The 27767-nt window shown below is 41.8% G+C and overlaps 1 protein-coding gene across 1 annotated transcript; it reads left to right on the top strand.

Annotated features, from left to right (window-relative positions):
- Positions 1–2331: 2331 nt before the first annotated feature.
- Positions 2332–27767, top strand: LOC112848006 (uncharacterized). The gene is made up of 6 exons (XM_025910725.1): positions 2332–2724; positions 5718–5780; positions 9339–9401; positions 10322–10453; positions 10557–10631; positions 27688–27767. The coding sequence occupies exons 1-6, from the start codon at positions 2520–2522 to the stop codon at positions 27765–27767; spliced, it is 618 nt and encodes a 205-aa protein (XP_025766510.1). The 5' UTR covers positions 2332–2519.

The raw sequence follows: 27767 nt of genomic DNA, 5'->3' as shown, positions 1-27767 counted from the left end.
GAAAAACTGCTGGACGGGCTCACCTGAGCCTCCAGGGGACACAGGAACGGGTGCCGGCACCAGCTGAACACCAGCCCCTCCCATCCGAGGAACTGAAATGGGTGGAGGGGAACGCTGGGCCCGAGCTACCGTGGGAGCAGGAACAGGAGGAAAGAGAAGCTCAGGAAAGGCCTCAAAATGCACAATATTGCCAACTGGGTCTGGGCATATAGTCTTTGCAGAGTCGGCAACCTCAGAAACATCCAACTGGGACACAGAACAGTCCCTAGGAGGAGCCACAGTCTTAAAAGATTGTAGAGAGGGGCAACAATAGTCCTTAAATGTCCTTGGGGAGGAGACAGCCTCTTCCTTCAGAGAGCCTAAGTTACAGCCTGCAATCTCCGTCCCTACCAACTGCCTGTGCCCTTGCTGAAAAGTACATGGCTGAAAGGCTGGCTTAGAAACATTATCCACCTCCCTTTCAGCTGACTTGAAACAGAACTTGCAGCCTCCGGAAATTTCACAGCAGTCCGAATATTTCTCCCCCCAGATTTACGTAAATTAGTCTTAGTCATTTTAACACTGAGTTTAGATTGTGCAGAATGAAAACAGGTTCTTAAATCCTCAGAGCAGGGGTTCACAGGGTTAACACAGACTCAACTACCTCCAAGTTAGCAGATTTACTTGCATGGCAGGTAGTCTTCAGAGTCTTAGGGGTGGATTTATTGTTTGTTACATTCATGAGTTCAGGAGTAGGATGAGAAAAAAACAGTCTTTGTTGCTCACCACTGCTGATTGTCTAGAGGAAGCGGAGCGATGGCTGCGTGAGGGTAGCTCACTCTGGGAAGAGGGAGGTAAGCCAGACTGCGAATCCTCCTGCAGACCGGACCGAAAGTCTTTCGGTGGGCCGGGCTGGGACGAAGAAGCGGGAAGTTTGTGTAGCTCCGAACATGGAAGCCCCAAAAACAAAGCAAAGGATTGCAGCGGAGTAAGCCCAGTGTCTCCTCCTGCAGGGCCTGAATTCTGAGAGCACCAGAAAACTGAGGAGCTGCTGCCATCGAGAGAGAGCGCTTGTCCCCTCGCATCCCTGACGGAACAGCTGATGGAACGGCGGTAGCCATCGTGGTTTGGAAGCTGTGGGGCCCACCCAGAGCCAAACGAGACCCATCGAAGGGTGACTCGTGTTCCCAGGCACACCTAGCCTCCTGCGTCTCCCTCTCCTTGAGGAAGGTAGAAACTGCGGGTCACCGATACCATACGGAGTCCGCTGGAGCCATTACTGGTCGCGTCGTTCTGTCAGGGCTTTGTGTGCGGGCAGGTTGAGATTTGGATCCAAGTGCAGGACTCAGAGACGGAAATGTAACTGAAAACCTCAGCTTTATTGCTGTCACCAAACAAAACAGAAACCAAACATGAAAACACAAACTGAACCACACAGGCAGGATCTGATAGTACGGCGCAACACCAAGCACAGGAAAACACAGGGCTAATATACACAGGGTGGTAATCAGGGAATGGGCAACAGGAGGGAGACACAGCTGGGAGAAATTGGACTAATGAGACAGGGGAGCAGTAAAACTGAACACACTCACATGAGACACAGACCTTCACAATAAAACAGGAAACAAGAAACCACTAAACAAAGACAAAGACTGATAGGCAGACAGAATATAACACATGGAACTTGAACTATGCAAAACATGAGACACAAACAAAGAGCAAATCCTAAAACATGAATAAACAGAAACCGATACTTCTCATAATGGTCAACAATGTAAAAGAATCAAAATACAAAATTAAACCAAGACACGAGAAACTCAAAATACTGGGTCAAAACTGACCCAGAACTGTGACAGCTGCTGTCCTTGATGATTCATCTGTGACAGTTTGAAGGATGTTCATAACATCATTACTGCTGAGAACTAAAGGAATAAAACAGAGAATCCAACACAGCTCAGAGTGCTGAGTTTGTCTGTTTCTCATTGATAACAGGATGTAGTCCCAGATGTACAGAGGACTGAATTAGTGGAAGTTCATAAAGATCATTTAAATTCTATTATTAGATGTCACGTGATCTCCTTTTAATCTTGTATCTATAAGTCATAAATATTACATAAATAATTAGGTCATTTGTCTCTTTGTTAGCCTGAGGGTTTTTTGTAATTAATTTATTGTTAATCAGTCATGATAATAAATAATCCTAGATATATCTAAAATGATTTTTGTTGATTAATCCATGTTTCCAGTTTAAAGTTTCCTCTGAATAGAAATCCCTTCACGGAGATCATATTTGCTCTCATTTACAATGAACACGTGTTGACCTGATTTCCTCATTGATAGTTAGTTGTTGTTTTCCTTGTAGTCTGTCTTGAAGTCATAAAGATTATATTAGTCACTGATTTACTAGAATTACTTTATGCCCTCAGTTATCATAGGCTTACTGAATCTAATGAAACAGTGACCTCCCCTTTGTACTGTGTAATATAAAAGTCAGTCAGGTTTGCAGATGACACAGATACTGTTGAGTTTTCACTGACAGAATGGAGATCATGGTGTTTTTCTCGCTGTTGCTTCTGGTCTGCTCTGTTTCCACAAATAAGTCAGAGGCAGATAATGAAATTCTTGACCAGCAGATTTCAAACCAACAACCCTGTCCACAGGACATCCATGCTGTGCTCAGAGAGATGGCAGTCTCACTGGCTGAACAGAAAGTGAGGATGGCATTCCTGGAAAAAGAGAATCGAGGTACAGTATCATGTCAGGTCGTGAGAGAGGTAACAGCATCAGGAATAGGGATGGGTATTGATAAGATTTTCACGATTCCGATTCCTTTTTCGATTCTGTTTAACGATTCGATTCTTTATCGATTCTTTTAAAAAAAGGAGAACACTAAGGTCGATTAGCTTAGAACTTTGTTTTATATCTTCTCTTTGAACAAGATAGAAATTTAGGAGTAACATGGCCTTACAAACCCAACAGTGAGATCTTAAGAGATCCACAGCCTACGGCTCTTCAATGGGGTGTCACAGGGTCCCCAGGAAAAAAAATTGTAAATGTAAATTAATAAAATAAATATTCTTCTGTAGCAATAACAAAGTATAACATAAATTATTCTGTAGCAATTACACAAGAATATCCAGTAATGTCCCTGCCTACAATTAAACACATTCACTTACCGAAAATCGGGGCAAATGGGTGCAATCCTTTGACCACAAACTTAGTCACTGCTCGGTGACATTTGTCTATCCTGGCCTGAAAGGAGACGCTACCGGTAGACTGCAGCGAGAACTGCCAGCCAGACTCTGTCTGTCTCATCATGGTCACCTAAATGCACAGTAATGGCAGGTTTTGTAATAAGGCAGATCGTGCTAACATAATATGCACTGTTAGCTGATTATTTACCTGCCGCATTAACGGGAGAGGACGTGCAAACGTTACCGCTGCTGCTGGGTTGAGATTCACGAGTCTGGAGCGGAATTAAAAACACGACATTCATTTAAGGTTATCGCGTGTTTTGTGAGCAAATGCTTTTGCATATTCGTAGTGTTTCCTCCTTTAAATGAAATATCTACTTTGCAAGTATTGCAAGTTGCCCCGTTGTCATCCGTTCTCGTAAAGTATAACCAAACTTTTGAGCGTTTGAGCCGCTTATGCGCCCTGCCAGGTAAATGATGCTCCGCAACGTGGTGACGTCATTCGGGGCGACTGGAATCGATAAGGGAATCGTTTGCAAAAATGGCAAACGATTCCAAGGAATTGAAACAGTGGGAACCGGTTCTCAACAAGAACCGGTTTTCGATACCCATCCCTAATCAGGAAACCTTCATATGATCCACTTTTGTGTTACAGAGATATCAATGTCGCTTGATCAAAATTCAGAATGACAGAAATGAGGAATGAAAAACATTCTTTTAAAGTCTTTTGTAAAGTGTTGTTGGGTTTCTTGAAAGGTTCTTTATAAAGTTATTAGTATTATAATTAATATTAGAAGATTATTACCATGGATGTAAATGGTAGAATGCAACATTTTAAAACAAACATTAGACACAGTTTGTGTGAGAAGTGAAGTAGGAAGTCACTAAAGCAAGTGTAAGCTTCATCAATGATGCTGCTTTACAGTGGAAAATTATGTCTCTGTCACGGCTAATGGAAGGTATGGACTCAGGCGCGGAGCTCTGGGTTGAAGCAGACAGTGCGTTTATTTACAGTACTTGAAATACAGTCTTTAAACAACGTGATATCCAACAATGTCCTTTCTCTCAATTCCCAAAAGTGGTGAAGGTGAGTTTCCCCGTGAAGTCTGTGTGCACTCCTTCCGTGTGAGTTCCTCCTCCCGAAAACACCAGTGAATCCTTTCTCTCCACTCCTCCGTCCCGTACTTCTCCACCTGAGAGACGAGCAAACACAACAGCGGATAAGAAGGCTTTCCTTGCTATGCGGGTTACAAGATCACAAGCACACTTAGCTACCGAGTTCCGAGTACAATCCAGCGTCGACTGCCGTCTGGACACACCGTTAAATACCTTCGCTTTGTGAGGAATAGTGATGTGGCGGTTGCGAACAAAATGGCTCTTAGAGCCGGATCTTTGACGTGAACGACACGAGCCGGCTCCTTATCGCGAGCCGTGTTTTTTTTTTCTTTCTCTCACCCCCCCTCTCTCTCTCTCGCACTTTTTTTTCCTGCTTCACTCCGCACGCAAGCCTTGTGCTTTGCGCTGGGCAGAGGGGGGAGGGGCGGTAGTTACACTCGCAGTAGCACAGGAACAGAGCGGGAGGGAGAGAGAGAGAGACAGAGAGCCAGGGACAACAACGTCACATTAGAAAGGTATAGTAATCATCCACAACTATTTTCAGTTGCAGATGATAAAGGATTCAGAAAGTTTATTCATGCAGGCCCATATGACAGAGAATGTGCATCTTCTTTTAGTTTTCATATTTTAATTAATATTTAATTGTGTTGTGGTTTGCAGTGTTTTGTGTTCATTTTAAATTTGTTTAAAAGGAAAAAGCTGAAAATTTAAATAGTTAAAAGTTGAACTGTGACTAGTTGGTTTTTGTATTATATGATTTATTTATTACATTTTATGTGGAGTGAATAAATAAAAGTGTATTTACGGTGGCCCCTAGAGGCAAAGCACGTACAAACTCCAAAACACGTAAAAACAGAACATTTTTTTTGTGTGTGAAGTTTTCTGTGTCAGCTTGTCATGTTAAGTCTTCCTGTATTTGTCTGTCATGTTTCATGTCCAAGTTTTCTTTGTTTGTGTGTGTTTCCGCTCAGTTAGTGTCAGATCGTCTGTTATCCTCACTACACATTTCATAGGTTTGCCTCATTGTTTCACTGTTTCCTAGTTTACTCAGTGTTCATAGTTTTTTATAGTTTTTTCACTGAGTGTCACAGCCCTTTGTCATAGTCTCCTTAATTTCCCTAGTTTCATGTTTTTCTTGTGCCATCATCTACAATAAAGGCTCGCTTTATTTTTGAAACTTTGTTTGGTCTCACCGTGTCTGCATCTGGGTCTACCTCGTTTTCATACCGGCGTACCCCGCCGTGACAGTCAGTGCTGTTTGAAGTGAGATTTATATTCCCATAAATATTTTTCATCCATGTACAATTTTAGTTGGACAGACTGGTTGTCTGCTGTGCTGTCTTGTGAAACTGAATGTCTTTTAAAAATATTTGTTTTCAGCAATTAATAATGCAGTGAAATAAAAAAAAATATTTTCATTTATTTCAGATCAGGCAGCAAAGCTGGAGAGTCAGAAGATTGAGACTGACCAGCTGAAGCTTCAGTCAAAAGGTATTGTGTGGAAATCTAATGATGTATATATAAATGTTAGAATACTCTTGACATATTCGCATTTATATAAATAAACGTCTGACCTTAAATCGGAAGTTAAATTGACCAGATTAGTATTTATGTGTGAAATTCTTAATGTGAGACACTGAAACTAAAACCTGCTCTGATCAGCTCAACATCATGAGCTGACTGGAATGTGTTACAGTTACAGACAAAGTGTTTGAAGACACAACGCTACTCAGTGTGCTGAGTAGTGCCCATGTTACTGAGCCTACCTCAAAATATGAGCGCGACATCACTGAAGCATATCAGCTCAGACGAATTAGCAAGGTCTGTGTTGGGTGTTGAGGAACTAGAACTGATGAGAAGTGGGCTACTGGACCAAGACATACTTGGAGAGGTTATATACAACACATGTGGGAACTAGGTAACAGATGTTTGTAGCAGCTACACACTGAACTTCAGCATGTAACTGTAGAAGTATTTAGGAGTTATATTTCTTTAATTGTTCACTTAATGGTTGAATATTATTTCACTAGCTGGGACCACATCCTCTGTAACGATGGGCAATGAGGGATGAGGAAGTGTGAAATGGTGCTGCGGTTTTGGGAAGGCCTCGAAGGGGACTGGCGATGGCTCTCGGGCTGGGCAGATCCCCATGTGTTTTGGCTTTTATAGCCTGAGGCCGGAGGGGGCGTGAAGGAGGAGTGGTCCCGCTCCTGAAATTCAGATGATATCTCCACTACTATGGATGTAAATGGTAGAATACACCATTTTAAATATACATTAGACACAGTTTGTGTGAGAAGTGAAGTAGGAAGTCAGTAAAGCAGGCGTAAGCTCCATCGATGCTGCTTCTTTACAGTGGCAAAATGATGTCAGTTCTGCCTAAAGCCAGATTTATAGACCTGCAGATATTTCCATCCATGTACACTTTTACTTGGAAGAAATGTTGAAACATTAAAGATACAAAAAAATAAAGCATGAAAAACGCAGTGACCGCAGTGGACACTTTTCACTGTTTTCAACACTCGGTTTGACTTCAGCTCTTTGTAAGTTATAACTTCGTTCTGCTTCATGGCTCACAGACCAACAACAACACAGGAGTGACCCACAGACCAGTTCTAACACATACTGTGTACACTGCCTCCATCTGACAGCAGAGCTCACTGCATGCAGACGGGCCCCTGGACTGGACAGTGAGCGCGCTCTCTCTGTTCCAACGTAAAATCAGCTGTAACCTCCACCCACACAGTAGATATACGTCAGCAATACGTCGCTGTGCTGTAATCACTGTTTGCTGAAGGATGCTGTTCAATAAATAAAGCAGGAGTTTCAAGTCACTGCAGGATTCCCAAACATCCTGGGAGCAACTGATGCAGCACTTGTACTGTTAAACCCTCCATCTGAAACTGAGCATGTTTTCTGTATCAGGAAGCACAAAAACTCAGTAATCTGCAAATCCACAAACATTATAATCAAAGTTGTGTCAAAATATCCAGGGTCTATTCATGATGTCTTTGTTTCCTGGAATAAAAGACTTGTAGGTAAGTCGAGAGTGTCCTCCTGATGATCAGGATTTAATTGTGATGATCATCCAACTCTGTTGAAGGTGACTGTGCTCATCCTTCCTCCCATGGATCATGACACTGACCACACCACCAGAGCAGCACTAGAGATAAAAACATGTGAATCACTGTGTGCTGTCAGTAAGATTTTCTTTGTTTTGTGTTTTTCTCAAAACAAGAAGCAAAGCTGGAGAGTCAGAAGACCGAGATCGATCAGCTGAAGCTGGGTCAGAAGGGATGATCAGATTTTTGACTAATGTTCAAATTTATTCAGTCCAGGGAATCAATAACCTCGACCACGGTTACCTGTTCAGGTACAAACGACTGTTCAGTCACGGGTGTTTCATCCACAGGACCTCCAACAGTCTCCTTAACTTTGTGTGTCTGAGATCATGTCACCTTTTTTACATTTCTTCAGTGGAGCGCTCTTTCACACCCGCTGCATTCACCCTTTCTAAAACAGACTCACAAACAGCTCTCTGACAGCCAGACTGAATATTCAGATTTTGGAGAACATCATGAAACATTTTCATCGGTCAACTAGGACCTCCAGCTGAGAGTGTATGATCTGTGTTTATACACAGATTCAAATCTGAAAAGTCAGATTTGAATCTAATCTGAACATTTAGTGTAGTGACTTTAATTTACAAGAAAAAACACTTTGAGGAAACTGTTGTTGTGATTTTTGCACTATATCAATAACATTGAAGTGAATGACTCCACTCTACACCAGTACAAAGTTTTATGAGAATCTAAACTTCTTGAGCTGTCGTGTTTACAGACACAAAGAATGACATGCACACAAACACATCCAAAAATATAACCTCCTTTGTGGAGGTAATAAACTGACTGCACCAGTGTTCAGAAAACAGAGCAATCCACCTAAAACTAACCAAACCTGTTAGTGCTGTTTCACCATTACACTCACAGATTGTTTTAGCAAATCTGGGCCTCATTTCTGTGAACATTTGAAGCTGTATTTGTGCTGTAGCACCACCTGCAGACAGAAGCCAGCAACCTCTACTCAACTGTTGGGTAATTATGTGTGTATGAACTATGCTACATAATCAGGACTCAAACCCACACCCCTGTAGCCATTTGGCACATGGGTCACTACAGCTGCATGGTTACAGCCATCATCAATCCTTTGATTGCTTAACTGAGTAAAAAGGTTCTACATGAGTTTGAGTCCATATGGGTGTCATGTTAAATAAGTGAGCAGACAAGTGGTGTGGTTACAGCCATCTTTTACATACAGTCTATGGGCACCCAGCACCAGTAGGAGGTGTGGTCCTGTGGCTCTGCAGTTGTTAGGATGCCTGGGTCGTTGACCCAGGGTTTTTGAGTTTATTATATTATTTATCATTTCTAGTCTTTGGGTTTCTTAGAGTTCTGTCTTATGGTTTATGTCTCTGTGTTCTATAGTTGCTCTGTCTCCCCTGTCGGCTGTATCCCCTTGTTAAGTTTGCGTCTCTGTGTTATGTTTCCTGTTTTACTTTGAAAGTCCGTGTTTCATGTTAGTGTATCTTGTTTTGCTTTCTTTGTCTCGTTAGTCCTGACTTGCCCCAGCTGTGTTTCCCTCCTGTTGCCCATTCCCTGATTGCTCCATCTATGTATTTAAGCCCTGTGTTTCAGTTTGTCATTGTCGTGATCTACCGTTTACTATGCTGTGTGTTTCTGTCTGCTTGCCTGAGTTTATTTTGCACTCTGGAAGTTTGTTACTTTGAGTTCAGCATTAAAGCTGTTTTTGAGTTCACGTCTGTCTCCGTAGTCTGCACTTTGGGTCCTCCTTACCACCACTCCTGCCTGCACACAGCCTTAACCTAACAGCAGTGTGTGAGGTGGAGGATGAGGGGACGTGGAGGAGACCACTGATCAGTGTAGCATGAACAGAATGAGAGTCTGTTAGTTTCTTACTAACAGATAAAAACATGTGAATCACTGTGTGCTGTGATTTCTGAGATTTCTTTTATTTTGCACTTTTTTTCAGAACAAGTAGCAAAGCTGGAAAGTCAGAAAACTGAGATCGACCAGCTGAAGCACGAATTACAAGGTATTGTGTCAGCATCTGATCATTTCTATAGAAACGTTGAAATATCTTACACATTTTCACATTTTTATAAGTAATGTTTGATCCTAAATATTAAATTTACCAGTTTAGTATATATGTTTGAATGTCTTAATGTTAGACACTGAAACTCAAACCTGCTCTGATCAGCTCAACATCACGAGCTGACTGGAATGTGTTACAGTTAAAGACAAAGTGTTTGAAGACACAACGCTACTCAAACTCATTTCTGTGAACATTTGAAGCTGTATTTGTGCTGAGGCGCCACCTGCAGACAGAAACCAACAAACTCTGGAGCCTCAACTTATGTCAGTGATATAATTCTGTCCACAAGGTAGCGCTACTGTGTTTGAATATCTTTACTTCATTCACAGGGGCAACTTTAGTACCAACAATGTTTTTATTTCTTCCACATGATATCTGAGGGGAAAAGAGCGAGTAGAGGATTAGTGTGATTGTTATCTGTGATTAACAGAGGTGTTGTTTACAGGTGTATCCCCACTCTGTGCAGGTCATTAAAGTGAAAGCACTCTTTAAGCTTCAGAACACACATTAAGTTCATTACTGGATCTAATTTACTGAATGACATTAAACTGAGTTCATGTTTGTCTGAAGCACAAACCAAGATGCAACTAAAACACTGAATAACACAGTTTGTTGTCTTGCCAGAAGCTACAAAATAACTTCCTGTCTGATCTAAAGGACGAGTTTGGGATCCTCAAAAATAGATTCAATCAAATTTCAGTTTCCAATCACAGAATCTGATTCCTTCTGTGACAATGAAACACTTTCAGCTGTCAAACATTTCTTTCATTGGAGATTAAAGTTTTTGTCATGGTCACTTTATTGGGAAGAGTCTAACTCTAAAACACAAAGTTTAAAATAATGACATTTGTCTCTCTCAGTCCAACAGGTGGCTTTCTCAGTCGGTCTCCTCGATCAAGGTGGTGGAGTTACTGGACCCTTTGACACAGAGATTACTCTGATCTTCAAACGTGTTGTCACAAACATTGGAAATGCCTACAACAAACACACAGGTAATAACACTGAATGTCACTTCTCAGCTATGTTGATGTCAGGCTGATGTTCCAGATGTTCTAACAGCTGATTTTCCATTTAACAAAAACAAATGTCCCACAGGTATTTTCACTGCACCAGTGAGAGGAGTCTACCACTTTGTCTGGACCATATTTGGATATGGAGACATTGCTGCAGGTGCTTATGTTCAGGAATGGAGAGAAGATTTTTCTTGCATATGAACATCCAGCAACTGGTTTTGTGAGTGCCTCTAATGGAGCCTCACTGCTTCTAGAGGTTGGAGATCAGGTGTTTTTACGTCTATTGGCTGGTAGAAGGATATATGACGAACAAGAAAATTTTAACACCTTCACTGGTCATCTGATTTTCACCATGTGAGAGGTGTGACAGCTCCAACACTTCCTGTTTGGACTGTCCTGAGTGGGTGGAGCTTAGACATGTTTAGAAGTAAAACAGGAAGTAAATCACCTGCTGGAATCAGTTTCTTGCTCTCTCTCTCTCTCTGGTTGGTTCTAGTTTTGTGTTTATTTGTTTCTACTTCTCCTCTGATTCTACTGACTCAGATAATTTACTTCTTCTTCTTATCATTGATTCAAATAAATCCAGTTAAATGCTCAGTGATTCTCTTCTCTTTGTCCTTTCTTTGAGTCGGCTCTTCATAAAGTGCTGCTCCTCCATCAGGTCATGACTATTTTCTATAAGTTAAACTGCATTATTCTTTATTGGCTCCACTGTCCTGTGTTGGTCAGTCTGTTATTTTGGTGACTGCTGGCCCACATGTTTGCTTTTAACTGGAGTCTTTCCTGTTAAGTTGAGCAAAATCCAACAGTTCCTCTTTTTTCTCTTCTTTGATAATCATGCAGGTATTTTTCTTAAACACTTAGTCAGATTAAATTTAACATCTGTTATCATGATAAAAATGTAAACAGCTGATTTAGTTTGATATAAAAATGTGTGTCAGTGCTGTGGAGGAATTTCTAGAAGCTGAAATGTTTCCTTATTTTTCATCTGAGTCCAGATCCAGACACAGATAACTGACTGTAAACTTGCTCCCATTCAATTCTTTAGTTTCAAAATAAAAGCATAATTGAACTAACACTGATTTCTTTGTGTTTCATACATAGAACATTGACATATGAAGTGAGATTAGTGGTTTAGCGAGCTATGTTGAGCTCAAACTCAGAGTTTTTCTGGCTAAATCACCATGGTAACGTCTGCTGAACACATAACTGGTCAGGAGCTGATTATGTTCTGAGCTTTGGCTTAAAATCTTGTGGAAGCTTTATAGTGTTTCTCAGCTGCTTTGGAAATGGTGTCACCACATTTAGAAAATCCTGCAGAATTAGGTGTTCAGAATGAGAGGATCTGTTTGGATGGAGAGAACGTTCAGAGGCCGACGTGATCGATTGGGCTTTCCTGATTATGTTCTGCATGAGAGATACAGATTCTAAGCAGGGACAGAGAGAGTTTGAACAGCCTAGATCTCTTATGAAAGTCTGTGTGTTCAGAGCATGAATTAAAGAAGATGATAGAGGTTAATGGAATATAATACCACACCAGCTTTATTTATAAAGCACTTTAACGTAAAACTGGGTGTATCACCCACGTTTACTGATGATTAATATAATCTAGAGGACATCATACAAAAAAAATAATCACTTTTGAAAAATATGAAACTTCCTCCCGATTTTGAGAAAGTAAATTCACATCAAGGTCAGACTGTGCAGAGCTCAGAACTGTGTATCAGAAACACAGGCTTTGTTTTTGCTGCTCCGACATGTTAAAAGTACTGAGAGTGATAACTTCTATCAGCAGTCACATCATCAATAAACACCAGTGACCCAGTTCCACTGGCAGCCATACACACCAGTGCCATAACACTGACTCTACCATGTTTGACAGATGATGTGGTATACTTCATGTCATGAGCTCTTTCTTTCCTCTTCCCATTATTGTGGTACAAATTCTTTTTCATTTCCTCTGTCCAAATAATTATTTTTTCTGTACTGGAATCAACCTGTATTTCATTGGAATAAACAGGGAACAGGCCTCACCTGCCCATTAAACTGTTGTCCATCAGTCGTCCTATTACTTCTGAGTATCTGAATGTGGGGACTTTAAAAATGGCTGTAATTCCTAAAGATTTAATGCACTAACTTAAAGAGAAGTCAGCACTTCATCACATCTTGATAGTTTGTTTTTTGGGCATGTAAATCTTTCTCACTTTGATTTTGTCATGGTTCGTGAGGCAAACGGTGTGGGAATAGCAGTGAGAGGACCCAAGCACAGACACACTGAGATGAGGTCGGTATAAACAAAAGGTGAGCCTTTAGTATTTAACTGAACAAAAACACTGCAAAGCAAAAGGTGAGAGAGGAACTGAGAGAAACTAACAAAAACGTACACTGGGAAAAGCTGAGCAAAAGAACATGAAGAACATTAAAAACATTACCAAAAACCTGAAATTGGGAACTGGAACATGTAAATCTTTATCACTTTAATTTTCTGTTTTACAGATACTGTCTTCATAAAATCTTTACTAAATTAACCTTAAATCTTTTATTAAATGTCTTATTCCAGACTCATGAAAAGGAAAAATACACATTTAGTTGTTAAGTCTACAAACTGGTGTATATTCAGTGATAATATATAGCTGCAGATTTAAACATTTCCAGTGAATGTACAGGAGCAGCTACATATTTAGTTTTTTTACTGTATTTTATTATGTGTGTTTGTGTGTCTGTTTAAATATTAACTTCCATTCCCTGATAAGCAGCTGCTGGGTGAGATCTGTATGAATGTCCAGGCTATCGGAGAGTACAGCTCACTCCTCTCCACATCAGCAGAGACTGATACTCCTGACAGTCCGGACTCTCACCCACATCTGGTCATGCAGCAACAAGGAAACAACACAGAATATAAAGCAAAACATTATAAAGGGAGACATTTGAAGCTGAAAGATTTGAAACATTGTCAGTTTTCCTGCAGTGCAACTCAGGTCGGAATAAATGACACTCGAGTTTTAATGGTAAGTTGATTTTAAAGGAAAATCAATGTTTACCATGTTGAAGTAATTCTGATGATATTACTAGATGTGTTGTGATACAAGTAAAGAATAAGTTGTGTAAATGTGAACACACGATTGTGTTGAGATGTATGGATCGGCTGCGGTCCACCTGATAAGTTAATACTGGGTAAACTGAGACAATAAACTGTTTTTAAATCTTCACTGGCTGCAGTGAGATACGTGTGCTGAAGATTACTGGACCCGGCGAGGTCCATATGATGAAGTTCTTGGGGAGATAAATGACAGAAACAGTTTCTGAATTTTGAGGAGAATTCTGAAGCACTGAGGTTGAATTTTCTCTGTGCTTGGTGCGCTGTGTGGACTTATATCAGAGTTATAAGTCCAAAGGTTATGACCTGGAGGTCATTCATGGTGTTTAAAGAAGAACAGGAACTAGAAAAGGATATTTAATGTCATATTTTGTGTAAATTGAGGAAAACTCACCACATGTGTTCACCTTTTTTCATTTAAAGGGACACAGACACTAACACACACACACAGTTCTTGGGTGTGAGTTACTTCCTCTTTTAATTTTAAACTGCAACACATGTTCATTGAACTAGAATTTCAGCAGTGAATGAGACAGGATTTAGATTAGGGCTAGTTAAAGATAAAGATGACTTTTATTAGTCCCACAGCTGGGAAATTTGTTTTGGTTACAGCAAAAGTGCAAAGTTATGCAGCAGAAATTAGAAAACACTGGAATGCAATAAGATAAAGTAGAATAGAATAATATATACAATAGAATAAAATAGAATACCAATACTATATACAGCTGAGTAAGAAAATACAAAATACAACTTTGTCAAAGAAAGAATTGCACATATAGCAGTCTTAGTCTTAGTATGAGGGTTCTGGTAAAAGTACTAGTTCTGGTAAAGTAAAAGATTATGCTCAAAGTTTTATGCCCTGGAGGCCAAGAGTCGTGTGTAGAGAAGAACATGACTTAGAAACGGACATTTAAGGTCACATTTTGTCTAAGATGGGGAGAATTGTCCCATATGTGTTTATTTCTCTTCTTTTTAAGAGGACAGACGCACTGAGTGTTGTCTACTTGCTCTTTCTGATTCTAAGCAAGCATGTTTGATAAAATACTCTTAGGAAAGCGTATTTTGAGTGCTTCTAAGTGTGTGAATGTTGTGAGTACTTGATTTGAATGATTCTGTGTGATTTGTACAAAATAATAAATAAGTAATAATAACTCATAGGAGAGTGCGTGAATAGAGGAGGCCTGAGAGAGTGTGTGTGCGTCAAACAGGAAGTCTGATTATAGCTGGGGAGAGACGTTGCAGCATGAAAACAGAGGAATTAGAGACTGAATGTCTTAAGAAAAAGTAATAAAATATATTAATTACATGTTTTAGAAAAAGAGAGACTGAGAAAATAAATACATGAACTAACAATTACATTAATGAATAGAAAACACACATACACAAATTGTTACCGGTGAAATGTTGGGAATAATCAGAAGTGAGATAGCTTAATATACTGATGAAATGAAGAAAGCAGCTTACACTCCTTTGATTTCCAGAGTCAGTGTGTCCCCTCCCCTCATAGCACCCGTGCCCACTTGGCCCCCGTATCAGGCGAGCATGGAAGGCTGGACAGCCCATGAAGGGTAAGATCCCACCTCGAAACCCTGGGACAACCTAAGGCAAGGCGCAGTCACGATTGCTTGAACCTAGGTCCCTAAGTGAGCTTGGACTCACTGGAGGAGACGGGACTTCAAGGGTAAAGCCGCTGGGGCAGAGGGGGAAATGTCATTAACAATGACGAGTGATGAGCCAAAGAGGGGAGACACTCACTGTCTTTCAGGGTGAATTGTTCCCTGAACCTGAAAATCAAGCTCTAACTTCTGGCTGAGGACAAAGAATGTTGTTATTTAAGGAGGGAGATCAAATTTGGGAAAGAGAAAAACTGACTGTTTAAGTGGAACCTTGTGAGGGAGTCTGAAAAAACCACGAAAAGAAACATATACACAATCACACACACAAATAGAAAATGCGTTAACCTTAGAATACAAAAGAGCTCATGAAGATCAGATAGCAGGTTTAGCATAGGAGTCTGTTTATCATGTTGTCCAACTCGCTTAGTGTGTAGTAAGTTTTCAGAAGAGAAAATTTAGAATTTAGTGATGATGGTGTGCAAGTTGTGTGGTGTTTAACCCTAGAACACTATCGCCGGGTGATTTATACCCGAGAAAATACATTTACATGATTTCTCCCTCCTCCAGCTGTAAACGTGTCGAGGAGCATGTGCCTTCACCATGGAAGTCTCAAATGTCCCAGAAATGGGTGGACCAAAGACCAGCTTTCCAGAGTCATTATTTTGTTTTAGGAGGTTTATTTTTCATTTTGTTAGACATGGCACAGTTGAAAGTAAAAGAAGACCACTCTAATTTGTCATGTGTTGTCATATTTTGATATATTTGATTACTTTTCATTGGTTATATTATATCAGGTAAAAATCACCCGGCACTAGTGATCGTGTTACTATTTATTTATTTATTTATTTATTTATTTTTTTTGTCTGTCCCATTTGGTTCTTTAGCCGTCAGAATTGTTGTCTGAAGACCAACAAGGATACCAAATGGATTTATTTTGCCAAATGGATCATCATGGCATTGCCGTATTGGTCCATTTGATCAAACTTAGTTATTTTTATTTATTTTATTTTCAGTTGTTACAGATGGGACAGACATGACTGGGGGATAGGAAAGGGAGAAAGAAAGAGAGGAAGGAAAAGAAAAACAGAAGGGAAAAGGGACAGTGAGAAAGGGCACTTACAAAGACAAAGAGGGAGAAAAAAAAGAGAAAAAAAAAAAAAATCTCCTGGATCACCTGTTGAGAGAAAAGGAGAAGACAAGCAAAAAAAAAAAAAACAAAGCAACATACTAAACACAACACCATCACGTTAATCTAGCTAAGTGTGAACAGCAGTAAATACTAAATATTGAAAGTTGTTGTGCAGCACACAGGACAGACAGCGCACAATGTGCTTTGAAGTAGCAGCTACGAAAAGTGTAGTTTGTCTACGAACAGTGAACACCCGTGTGTACACCTGTGTGGATCAACGCGCTTGTATACAAAAGGTTTCCCCATGTAACGGTCTGCTAGAGGGTGTGGAGGCCCATACCCCCGTCCCCCAGGGCATGAAGCAGGCATGGAGGAGATCCAGGCTCCAGACATCCAGAGGCCCCAGAGTGCGAGAGCCCAAGGAGGACCACCGGAGGGGCATCCGTGCCACCTTCCTGGGAAGGGCTGAGGGATCCCCAGACGAGGGGGTCACCCAGCAGCCACGGAGCAGAAGCCAGAGGGGGCTGCACCGGCGTGCCCGCCGGCTCTGCCGGCAGCCAGCTGTGCCAGAGTGAACCGAGTTGCAGGCCCCGAGGCCGGAGGCCCGAGGGCCCCTTTGCTCCGGAAGAGGCCTGACCGAGCGACAGGCATCAGGCCCCGCCAATTAGCCACCGGGAGTGAGCTGGTGCATACCTGAGCGCCCAGCCCCGGACACCAAGAACCACCAATGCACCAACCCCTGAGGGCATCAGTTACCAGCAGGGAGTGTGGTGAGGGGAGATAGGCCTCCACACTTGGAGGGCCTGGGAGTACCCAGGGAGGTGGAGTCTAAGACCCGACCTGACATATAGACACAGACAAACAGGCACACACAGACATAAACATGCTTTCCCACCCTCATGCACACATATACAAACACTCAGCACTCACCCAACGTAGGGACAGACATACATAGACATGTACACACAATCATACTCCCCAAACATACTCTATGCCCCGGGTCCAGGTGCCCTCGCCCCCAGAGGGGGAAACGGCACCCAGACCCAAGATATGTGACCCTTTCCCCCGGGGTGTAGGTCGTGTTACTATTTATAGCGATAATGTTCTAGGGTTAACGAGATTTTCTGTGTATTGAGCAGGTGAGGTGATGTTAGTTGACCTGAGAGTGTCAGGACCCTGAAGAACTTGTGGCAAAATGTTCTGTGTTTAAGATTGTTGAGGTTGTTGTTGTAGTGATGGGTTACTTCTATCGGTTAGATTTGTGTTGTTTTCTTATTTTAATAGAGGGAGTTTTATCAAACATGCACATGTCGAAGGGGGTCCATCATTTTTGTAACAGTGCACTTAGAAAAACCTGTCAGGTGATTTTGTTTTGTGTTTTGATGAGCTAATAATCAGCTCTCTTCTTCTCATTTTTGTTCTAAGCAGGCCTGCAAAAGAGTGAATAACAGCGCTGACAAAAGTCTCAGGACAACAAAGATAAGGTGACCTTTTCCAGATTACAATGGGCAGAGGAGAAGGCTAAGTCTCTGTCTAAAAGGATTGCCGCGAGCCAATCCAGTCCAAAAGCAGAAAGAACTATTTTCCTAAAAACAAAATAAAACAAATGAATGAGCGCATGTTGCTGAGAGTGAAGACTCTGATTATTTGCGAGGGAGTCCACACTATCAGCAAGACCTGATGTTAATGCATGTGAGTGAATGTGTGTAAATGGATGGTGACTGGACGGACGAGGCAGACCATAGGTTGGACCGACTGGACACTGAGATAAAGACGGGACTAAGGTTAGACACATGACTGATGACTGTTCTGTTTTAAGTTTCCTTTCTTATAACACAGGTCGGATCACAAGTGGGGAAAAACTGAGTATGAAATGTGAAGTTCTGGTTAACACACAGGTTTTTGTTTCTAGGAAGTTCCAAGGATGCAGGCTGGGGATGGAGCCAAGAAAAGATTTGACATAATGATTAATTTGATTTCATTCCTTAAACACAGGTTTGAAGGGCCGGAGCATATATACCTAATATGATAGGACTAACCTTTTTCTTTTAATCTCCTAAGCTCGAGTGAAGGATTTTGAGTTTGTAACACATAAGATGTGTCACAAAAGGGGGGGGGTTACAGGATTTAAGGTTTAATTTGAAAGGGGTTTTAGGATCGTTTTATGACGTTTGGGGTTTTTGATAATTTAGTATAGAAATTGTTTTGTGGTTCTTTTTGATCTGTTTCTATGCTCAGATGGTGATGGTTTATATCTTACCCTGGGCGTGTTTAATAAAACTAAAAGTGTTGCTCACACACATGAAGGGCATGGAGATTAAGTAAAGTTAATATAAAGGACAGAGCCCAGAACATGATATGGTGAAACAACTTTGAATGATTAAAGGAACCTTAGATGAACACAGTAGATTAGTGAGGTGTAGCAGAGAGAGGCTTTTTGTTTTCTATCCTTTACAGGAGAAGATTTCAGGACCACAGCGACCACAGGGGGGCGAGAATCCTGGAAGCCCCAGACCGAACGGAACCAACCAGAGAAAGGAGAAGAACAGAGCACAAAGACACTTAGTTGTTTATATTACAAAGAAGATCAAAAGCTTGTTAGACACAGGTTATAATGGAAGCATAAAAGGGATGAGAGGAACTTTACATAACATAGAAATCCTGCAACAATTCGTAAATTGCCCAAACACAGTGTTCAGACCGGATATGCGCTACCCGTTAAAGGGGGCGAAGAAATCAGGCCTAAGTTTGAAAAATGAAATGGGTTAACTCGATAGAGGATGTTTCCAAAGGTCGAGAAAATAATGTAGGACCTTTTACCAGGAGAAAGCTAATTGTATCTTTTACACTTTATAGTGTGCACTGAGGGAAGTCAGGAATAGTTTAAATTAGGATTGAAAAAATTAAACTAGGTGAAAAGGGGTGTAGCAAGTAGATTTAGGGCAGCTCACAGCCTGGCGTAAACGCAAGGTGCCGTCACACAGCTTAAGTTATTTGTTTGATTTATTTTTATGACAAAATAATAAGGAAACATTGAAAACATACAACCCGTTGAGGAGACAGATAGGGTTGGGGAATTGAAAGGTTTTGTTTGTTTAGCATAATCTCTTTTGTTATATTTTAGCTTTAACAGGGAACATGCCTCTCTGGAGCTTCTCTCCTGATGCTACCCTGCCAAAGACCCTTATCCATAGAGACTATGTCAGCTCCCAAACAGACAACAACAAACCAAACCTAGCAATAAACAACTTAAACATCAATAGTAACAAAGCAAGAACAATACAGAATCCACATCTGAACCGAAGAATAAAACAGTGAAATGTGGATTATTAAATATTAGGTCTCTCACCCCCGGAAGATGATTGAATAAAGAAAGACAGGTACTTATGTATGTCAGCATAAGGTGGAGTCCAACAGAAGCAAGGCACCCTACATGCGCACAGCATGCAGCAGGGGTTGCCAAAATAATGTAGAAAACAGCACATGTAGTGAGAGAACACCCACTAAAAGTTCTGATTACACATAGTGTGGTGGCATATGTGAACTCGCAGGCGTTCACTATGACATCATTAGCACAACAGAGACTGAGTAAAGTTTTAGATGCTCCAAATCTGACATTTCAGAATCAGAATCAGAATCAGAATCGTGTTTATTGGCCAAGTATATGTGCAGACAAATACAAGGAATTTGGTTCCGGTAGATGGTGGCTCTCGAGCACAGCAATGTAAATCTCACACACACACACACACACACACACACACACACACACACACACACACACACACTTATCTATATATACATTACACATGCATACACATACATACACAAAGCTGTGTAAACCAACTATAAATAACTAATCTAAACGTATATACATAAAATACAGAAATGAAATGAGGTGGAATGAATACTACAGAATGTACATAAGGTGCAGTTGCAGTCTGGCAGTGGGAGCAGTGTGACAGTTCAACTGTTTAGAAGGGAGATGGCGAGGGGAAAGAAACTGTTCCTGTGTCGGGTGGTCCTGGTCTGCAGGCTTCTGTACCGTCTGCCAGAGGGCAGCAGATCAAAAAGTCTGTGTCCAGGGTGTGAGGGGTCTGTGATGATTTTCCCTGCCCGTTTCCTGGTTCTTGAGAGGTACAGATCCTGGATGGAGGGCAGGGGGGCGCCGATGATCCTTTCTGCTGCCCGTACAGTCCACTGCAGTCTGCACCTGTCCTGTTTAGTGGCTGCACCATACCAGACTGTGATGGAGGAGCACAGGACAGACTCAATGACTGCAGTGTAGAACTGGATCAGCAGCTCCTGTGGAAGACTGTACTTCCCCAGTTGTCTCAGGAAGTACATCCTCTGCTGGGTCTTTTTGAGGATGGAGTTGATGTTGGTCTCCCACTTCAGATCCTGGGAGATGGTGGTACCCAGGAACTTGAAGATCTCCACAGTCGACACAGGGCTGTCTGATATGGTGAGGGGGGGCAGAGTTGAGGGATGTCTCCTGAAGTCCACTGTCATCTCTACAGTTTTAAGAATGTTCAGCTCCAGATTGTGCTGACTGCACCAGAGTACCAGCCGCTCAACTTCCTGCCGGTATGCAGACTCATCACCATCCTGAATGAGGCCAATGACGGTGGTGTCATCTGCAAACTTTAGGAGTTTTACAGCTGAGTTCTTGGAGGTGCAGTCATTAGTGTAGAGGGAGAACAGTAGTGGTGAGAGGACACATCCTTGAGGGGCACCAATACTGAGGGACCGAGTTTCAGAGGTGATCTCCCCCACCCTCACTTGTTGCTTTCTGTCTGTCAGGAAGCTGGTGATCCACTGACAGGTAGCTGGAGACACGCTGAGCTGGGAGAGTTTGGAAGAGAGAAGTTCAGGCACGATGGTGTTAAAAGCTGAACTAAAGTCCACAAACAGGATCCTGGCATAGGTTCCCGGGCGGTCGAGGTGTTGCAGGATGTAATGCAGCCCCATATTCACTGCATCATCCACCGACCTGTTTGCCCGGTAGGCAAACTGCAGAGGGTCCAGCTGGTGGCCTGTAATGTCCTTCAGATGGGCTAACACCAGTCGTTCGAAGGATTTCATGACCACAGACGTCAAGGCAACAGGTCTGTAGTCATTCAGTCCTGTGATGGTGGGTTTCTTGGGAACAGGGATGATGGTGGAGCGTTTGAAGCAGGAGGGAACTTCACACAGTTCCAGGGATCTGTTGAAGATGTGAGTAAAGATGGGAGCCAGCTGTTCAGCACAGGTCTTGAGGCAGGAGGGTGAGACACCGTCTGGTCCGGGGGCTTTCCTGGGCTTCTGTTTCTGAAATAGTCGGCTCACATCCTCAGTGTGTATTCTGAGTTTCAGGGAGGAGGGAAGGGGGGTGAGAGGTGTGATGGAGGTCGTTGAGTCTGGATTGGAGAGGGTGATGGTCGTCGTTGAGTCTGAAATGGGGAGGGTGGTGGTGGTCGTTGGGTCTGGATTGGGGAGGGTGGGGGTGGTCGTTGGGTCTGGATTGGGGAGGGTGGGGGTGGTCGTTGAGACTGGATTGGGGAGGGGGAGGGGGAGGGGGAGGAATCAATATGGCAGATTTAATGGGATCAGGAGAACCTCATGATTGTACTAAGAAAGTAGAAGTTGAAGGGAAAGTCAGGGAAGATTTAAAAGCAGAACCTATCCCTGGAGCTGAGGATTGGTTCATAGATGGCTGCTGTCATCGTGATGAAGAAGGATCGAAAGCAGGCTATGCTATAGTCTGCAAACAAGGAACTGAATTTGAGCCCACGAGGAACTCCAGCAGTGGAAGGAGCCACGCTGGACTGGTCCTTATGAGGTCGTTGCCAGAACAACTACAGCAGGTCAACTAAAAGGGAAAGGCGATACCTGGTATCATTGGTCGCAGTGTGCACCAGCACATGAGAGTTTGGTAGAGGAAAACTCCTCTACACCCAACACAGGTGGTAACGAGCAGAGGCAAAATAAATACTCTCACCTGTGCAACGGGCCAACCAGTAGTCCACCTGGGAGGCCGAAGAAAGAAGAGGAGCAGCTTAGAAGGTCACCACGCCAGCAGAAAGGAGCGGTGACAAGTTGAGGACTCCACAAAAGCAGGGGAGTTTCATTCCAGGATACAAAGTTTATATAACATGATGCAAACACACGAATCAGAGACACGTAATGAGAAAACTGATTAGAATGTTCCTTACAACTACATGTTTATTGTATGCAATGATATTAACTATGGCTGTGTTGTTTATTGTCTATATTTTGCAGGGCACTCCGGACCACTTGTCTGAACACGGAGGCCAGTCCAGCCCAGCACTTCCTGAGACTGTAGTTGCTAAAACGGGATCGGTAAAAAAGACAAAAGCGCGAGGTGTCAGGTAAAGGTGATGAGTGTCTCAGCATGAATAATGGCATAGAGTTGAATTATGTTAAAGGGTCTACCAGCTCATTCACATTTGATTTGTGTGACGTCATTAAGTGTACAGGAGCTAGTAGTAGCTGGAGAGCGTATGATGTATGGGTCTGCAATGACCCTATGATATGCTTAGGGTAAATTTAGTTGATGCAAAGTCTAAGCCGCTCGCAGAAAGCTTAATCACCATTCTGACTGATCAGATGGTAACTTCGGGAACAGTAGCTCAAAAGGAACAGGAACCAAAAGGGAGAGTACTTCTGACAACAGATTACTTTAGACTGAAGCCTAAGGATTTGATTGAGCGCGCCACGGGTTTCAAGGACAGTAACCTCTGGCTTGATTGGATGGCTCAAAATGCTAGAGAACAACATGTATCTGACTGTGTTGCCTGTGCTTCACCTAGGCCACGTTTGTTTATAGAGCCCGCACCATTGCATTAGAGGATGAGTGGGGCTATGATTGTATGTTACAGTTAACTAGAAGTGCAGTGACTACTGGCAACTGTACTTTGTTGTCCAGACTTTTCCCTGCCGTTTCAAAGCAGACAGCAGTGGGATCATTTATGCCAAAACAAGATAACTACACATGTTTTAAGTTTTCTACAGATAATGAAAAGTACAAGGTGGGAGAGATCGACCCAACTTGGTGTGCTGTCACACTCACGGGACGAACCACCAACAATGTAAGCGACTCTAGCACGATAATTGGAACATGGTCAAGAAGTGGGCTCTATTATCACTGTGGGGAAAATACTCTGTTAGTTCGTGTTCCTATGGGAAGCGTAGGGACATGTGCGATGGTGCGATTGGGAGCTCCGCTCATGCTTATTGGGAATCAGGTAAAGGCTATTCCACAACACAACACACGTACCTTAGCCGCCAGAGGTAAGAGACATATTTTGGCCAAAAGAGGGACCCAGGGTACACATGCATATGACCCTAGGTTAAACTCTCCGACCTGGATAGACTCTATTGGAGTGCCCAGGAGAGTTCCAGATGAGTACAAGCTGGTAAATCCGATAGTGGTAGGATTTGAAAGTGTATTTCTTTGGGTGACACCTAATAAGAATGTTGATCGCATTAACTATGTTCATTGCAATCTGCTGAGACTCTCTAACCTAACCAGGGATGCCATGATGGGGTTCGCAGAACAATTGGGTCCGAGTTTGCTGAGGGGAAATCGAACGGCCCTTAACATGAGAAGGGAGGCGGGTGCGCCATATTCGGAGACATGTGCTGCACTTTTATCCCTAATAATACTGCCCCAGATGGCTCAGTAACCCGAGCTCTGGAGGGCTTGAAAACTTTGTCTAAAACTATGCATGAACACTCAGGTATCGAAAATCTGCTGGCGTCCTGGATGACATCTGTGTTTGGACAATGGAAAGGTGTGGCTATGTCAGTGATGTTTTCTTTGACTGTACTTTTGGGAATACTGGTCATCGCTAGTTGTTGTATCATTCCTTGTGTCAGAGGATTGTTGGTAAAAGTAATGGCGAGGGTTCCTAACCCTGGCTGGGTTGAGGGCATCTACCAGATGAACTTAGAACCCATAGAGTGGGCCAGGGAGTGATACAACATGAAGTGTGGTGACATTCCTTGTTGGAATGTCAAAAGAGGGAATGTTGGGATTTAGAGATTCTTTTATTGCTGCCATATACTCTGCCTTATGATAAATGCATTAATAACATGTTCTACAGTATTATTTTATCAGTAATATTGTTTACAGGGTTCATATTGCATTGAATATGTTTGTCATCACATTCATTCTATTCACAGGTTGAGTTCATTCTATACACAATGCATAACTGTGCTTGTTTAGAGTTGATGTTCTATCCAAGAGGGTTTTAAGCTTCACTGGTGAGAGTGTCCAGGTGATACATGTTGAGGGAAGATGAGAACATAGCAGGTTAATTGCATGCATGCTTACAATACACATAAATCTAGTAGCAGGCCTGAGCGAAGGCCCAAGTGTCTTCTGCTTCTTATTTGAGACCTGCGCCAATTCAGTCTACTTAGTGATTGAGGACGAGGGTCCATTATTAGCCCTTAGAGGCCCTGAAGCTTGACGTTATTACCTTAAAAGGCAAGTGTTATCAAAAAGAGAAGTTATATGTCTGTTCATAGTTATTAGAGATGTACAAGATGTACCCTTGTCTGTAAACAATGACTGGACATAATGTATTTTTGACCTGTATTGACGTGTATGTGGGGGTGTGATCCTCTATGCTATAAAACCAGAACTCAGTGTATTTTTGTCAGAGCAAATAAGCCATATGCTGATGGTTGTTCTCCGTTGTCAATAAACTCATCGTTTGATTGCACTTTTCTGGTGCCTCCGTCGTTTGTTGTCTGGTCTACAGTTGATCGATCTCGCTTCAGTATTCATAGTCTATAAACCCTCTTTAATTCTACTAAATCTTGATCTAAAACCAATACACCTTTATGTCACGCTCACACTTCTAAATAGAGCCCTTTCAGACATCAGGAATCATCCCATACACTGCCTTTTCTCTCAAACTTCCACTTGTTCACTCACTCTACTATGAACCTTTGTAGTGTTATTATTACTTATTTTTTATTATTTTTGTACAAATCACACCCAATCACCCAAAACCTACTACTCACAGCATTCACACAGTTAAAATCACTCAAAATAAGCTTTCATACGAGTATTTCAGACATGCTTTTCATAATCAGAAAGAGCAAGTCAAAGAAGAACAACTGAAACCTCTAATCATTCTCACAGCACACACATAAACTGGAGAAAAAACTAAAACACACCGGCATCAGTAGTAACCTCAAGTTACTACTGAAAGATATATAGTGGTCACTTACTATACATCCACAGTAATGAATTCAAACTCTATTTATACAATTGTAGTGACTATTGTTAGCAACATTTGCAAACAATCTTGATGCATTCTCAATCATCCAGGAAAGTAAATCTCCAAAAGTTGAATCTGTTCATCTGGACGTAGCGTTTTGTGGGAGAAACGTTTCGTCACTCATCCAAGTGACTTCTTCAGTCTCAGCTGACTGCAGGTTTCCCCAAACCTTATAAACAGTACATTTGCATAATGACTGAAACCCACCCACTGAAGGAACAATGGGCTGTGAGGTCAGTTCCTTAATCATAATTATGCAAATTCCCATGACCATTGATCAACAATCACTGACTGTTGGAGGAAATCTCCCAAATAGAAGGCTGCCAAAGTAAAACAGAGACACAGTGAGACAATATAATCAATCACATGTACATGGGGTGAACGTCTCTAATGAGAGTCACACCAGTACTCTTCTTTATTGCAGGTTATATAGGCATGTAGGTTACTCAACAGGGCGGAGGCAGTCTCCGCCTGTTCCCAGAATATAGATTACAAATGTATATCTTGCTAAAGAACATAGATTGCTTAACAGACAAATGCATATCTTGCTAAAACGTTCAGTTCATACTATACTAAACATCTGCTTTCCGTTCCTCTTTACACAGGAACTTGTCTTCACAGGCATATGATAAGCATAGGCAAAGCTTCATGTTTATCAGGGTGAATCGTCATTCAGAGTTTACACAATCACAGGATATCATTCAGAGGTTTACACAGTTACAAGCAAAGCATATTTGAATAACAAACAAAATCTTTTCACACTGACCAAAACCCACTGATCAAAGAACACTGATCAATGGCCATGAGTACCATTCACAGAGAGTTGGGGAATGGCTGCAATCACAGCATTGTAAGATGGTTCCTTCAGTGGGCTGGTTTCAGTCATTATGCAAATGTACTGTTTATAAGGTTTGGGGAAACCTGCAGTCAGCTGAGACTGAAGAAGTCACTTGGATGAGTGACGAAACGTTTCTCCCACAAAACGCTACGTCCAGATGAACAGATTCAACTTTTGGAGATTTGCAAACAATAGTTATAAAGCTCAATAACACTCTAAACCGAAAGCAACAATCTCCATGCGCGTCACCGCTCCTCATTAGCTTGGTAGTGTCCACATATTTAATTCAGCTTCTCAATCTTGTAGCTTCAGCTGTTGTATACAGGGTTTGGCTCATTAGTTGTTAGTATAGGTTTGCTCTTCATCTTAACAAAGTCTCATCTAAGATGACAGGTTTACAAGCAGGTCAAGTGTCTCTATGCACCTGATTAGATTTGGTATTTTCCTTATTTTCTTCATCTCATATATCATTGTACTGAGTTTGAGCAAACCTTAAGCTTGAATCAGACTACTTTTAACAATCATCCACCTCACATCAGAACTGACTGAGGTGCCTCTTCTTATTAATAGTATGTCATTATTAATGTTATCATTGTATTGTTTCTCCTTTTTTATAACAGCAACAGTATATTATAATACACTACTTCACTACTAATATACAATAGTTTATTATTTTATATTTTATTATGTATCCATCACGGGTCTGTGTGAATCTGCAGCTTCACACCTTCCCAAGCTGGAGACATTTGCTTTCCTTGGCTGAACAATAACACAGCCATAATATACCTCATGCATCTCCCTTTCTTATTTGATATATTTTCGTGTGAATCATCTGGTTTCATGCATTCTATTCATTCTAGGCACGGTCGTCATGCCAACTATGTTTCATTGTTAATACCAGTTTACAGGTTGTTATCCTTCCTATTATCAGTTTGAATACCCTAAAGATAAGCTCTAATTTAATTTAACCTTTTGTTTATTCCACTTTATTCCTCTTTCCATGCTTTAAAATATTACAACTCTTGTGTATGCTTTGTTTTCTTTTTAGCATCCTTTTCAGTATTTATTTCTGCTTGGAGGGTTTCTTGTCACGGTCTGGCATGGCGGACCGTGGGGATATGGGGAATGAGGAGGACCCAGTCGCGGTGCTCTGTGTATAAACAGTGCGTTTATTTACAGTGAATGGAATAATGACAATAAATCCCCTGTGATTTCCCCTGACTCCCGTGTCGTGTCTCAGTGCCCTCCGCTCCCGTGTCTCAGCACTCCGCGTGCTGGCTGCTGTCTGGTGCTCCACACTTCTCCTGGGGACACAAATAG

This window comes from Oreochromis niloticus, linkage group LG10 (genome assembly GCF_001858045.2).
Source record: "Oreochromis niloticus isolate F11D_XX linkage group LG10, O_niloticus_UMD_NMBU, whole genome shotgun sequence".
Lineage (NCBI taxonomy): Eukaryota > Metazoa > Chordata > Actinopteri > Cichliformes > Cichlidae > Oreochromis > Oreochromis niloticus.
The sequence above is the reverse complement of the archived record's forward strand: the minus strand, read 5'-3'. Positions and strand labels throughout refer to the sequence as shown.

Bases quoted from the DNA above. Each gene is read 5' to 3' on its own strand.
- LOC112848006 (XM_025910725.1), top strand. From the start codon at position 2,520: ATGGAGATCATGGTGTTTTTCTCGCTGTTGCTTCTGGTCTGCTCTGTT. The intron at 2,725-5,717 runs GTACAGTATCAT...CATTTATTTCAG, and splicing joins CCTGGAAAAAGAGAATCGAG to ATCAGGCAGCAAAGCTGGAG. The intron at 5,781-9,338 runs GTATTGTGTGGA...ACTTTTTTTCAG, and splicing joins GCTGAAGCTTCAGTCAAAAG to AACAAGTAGCAAAGCTGGAA.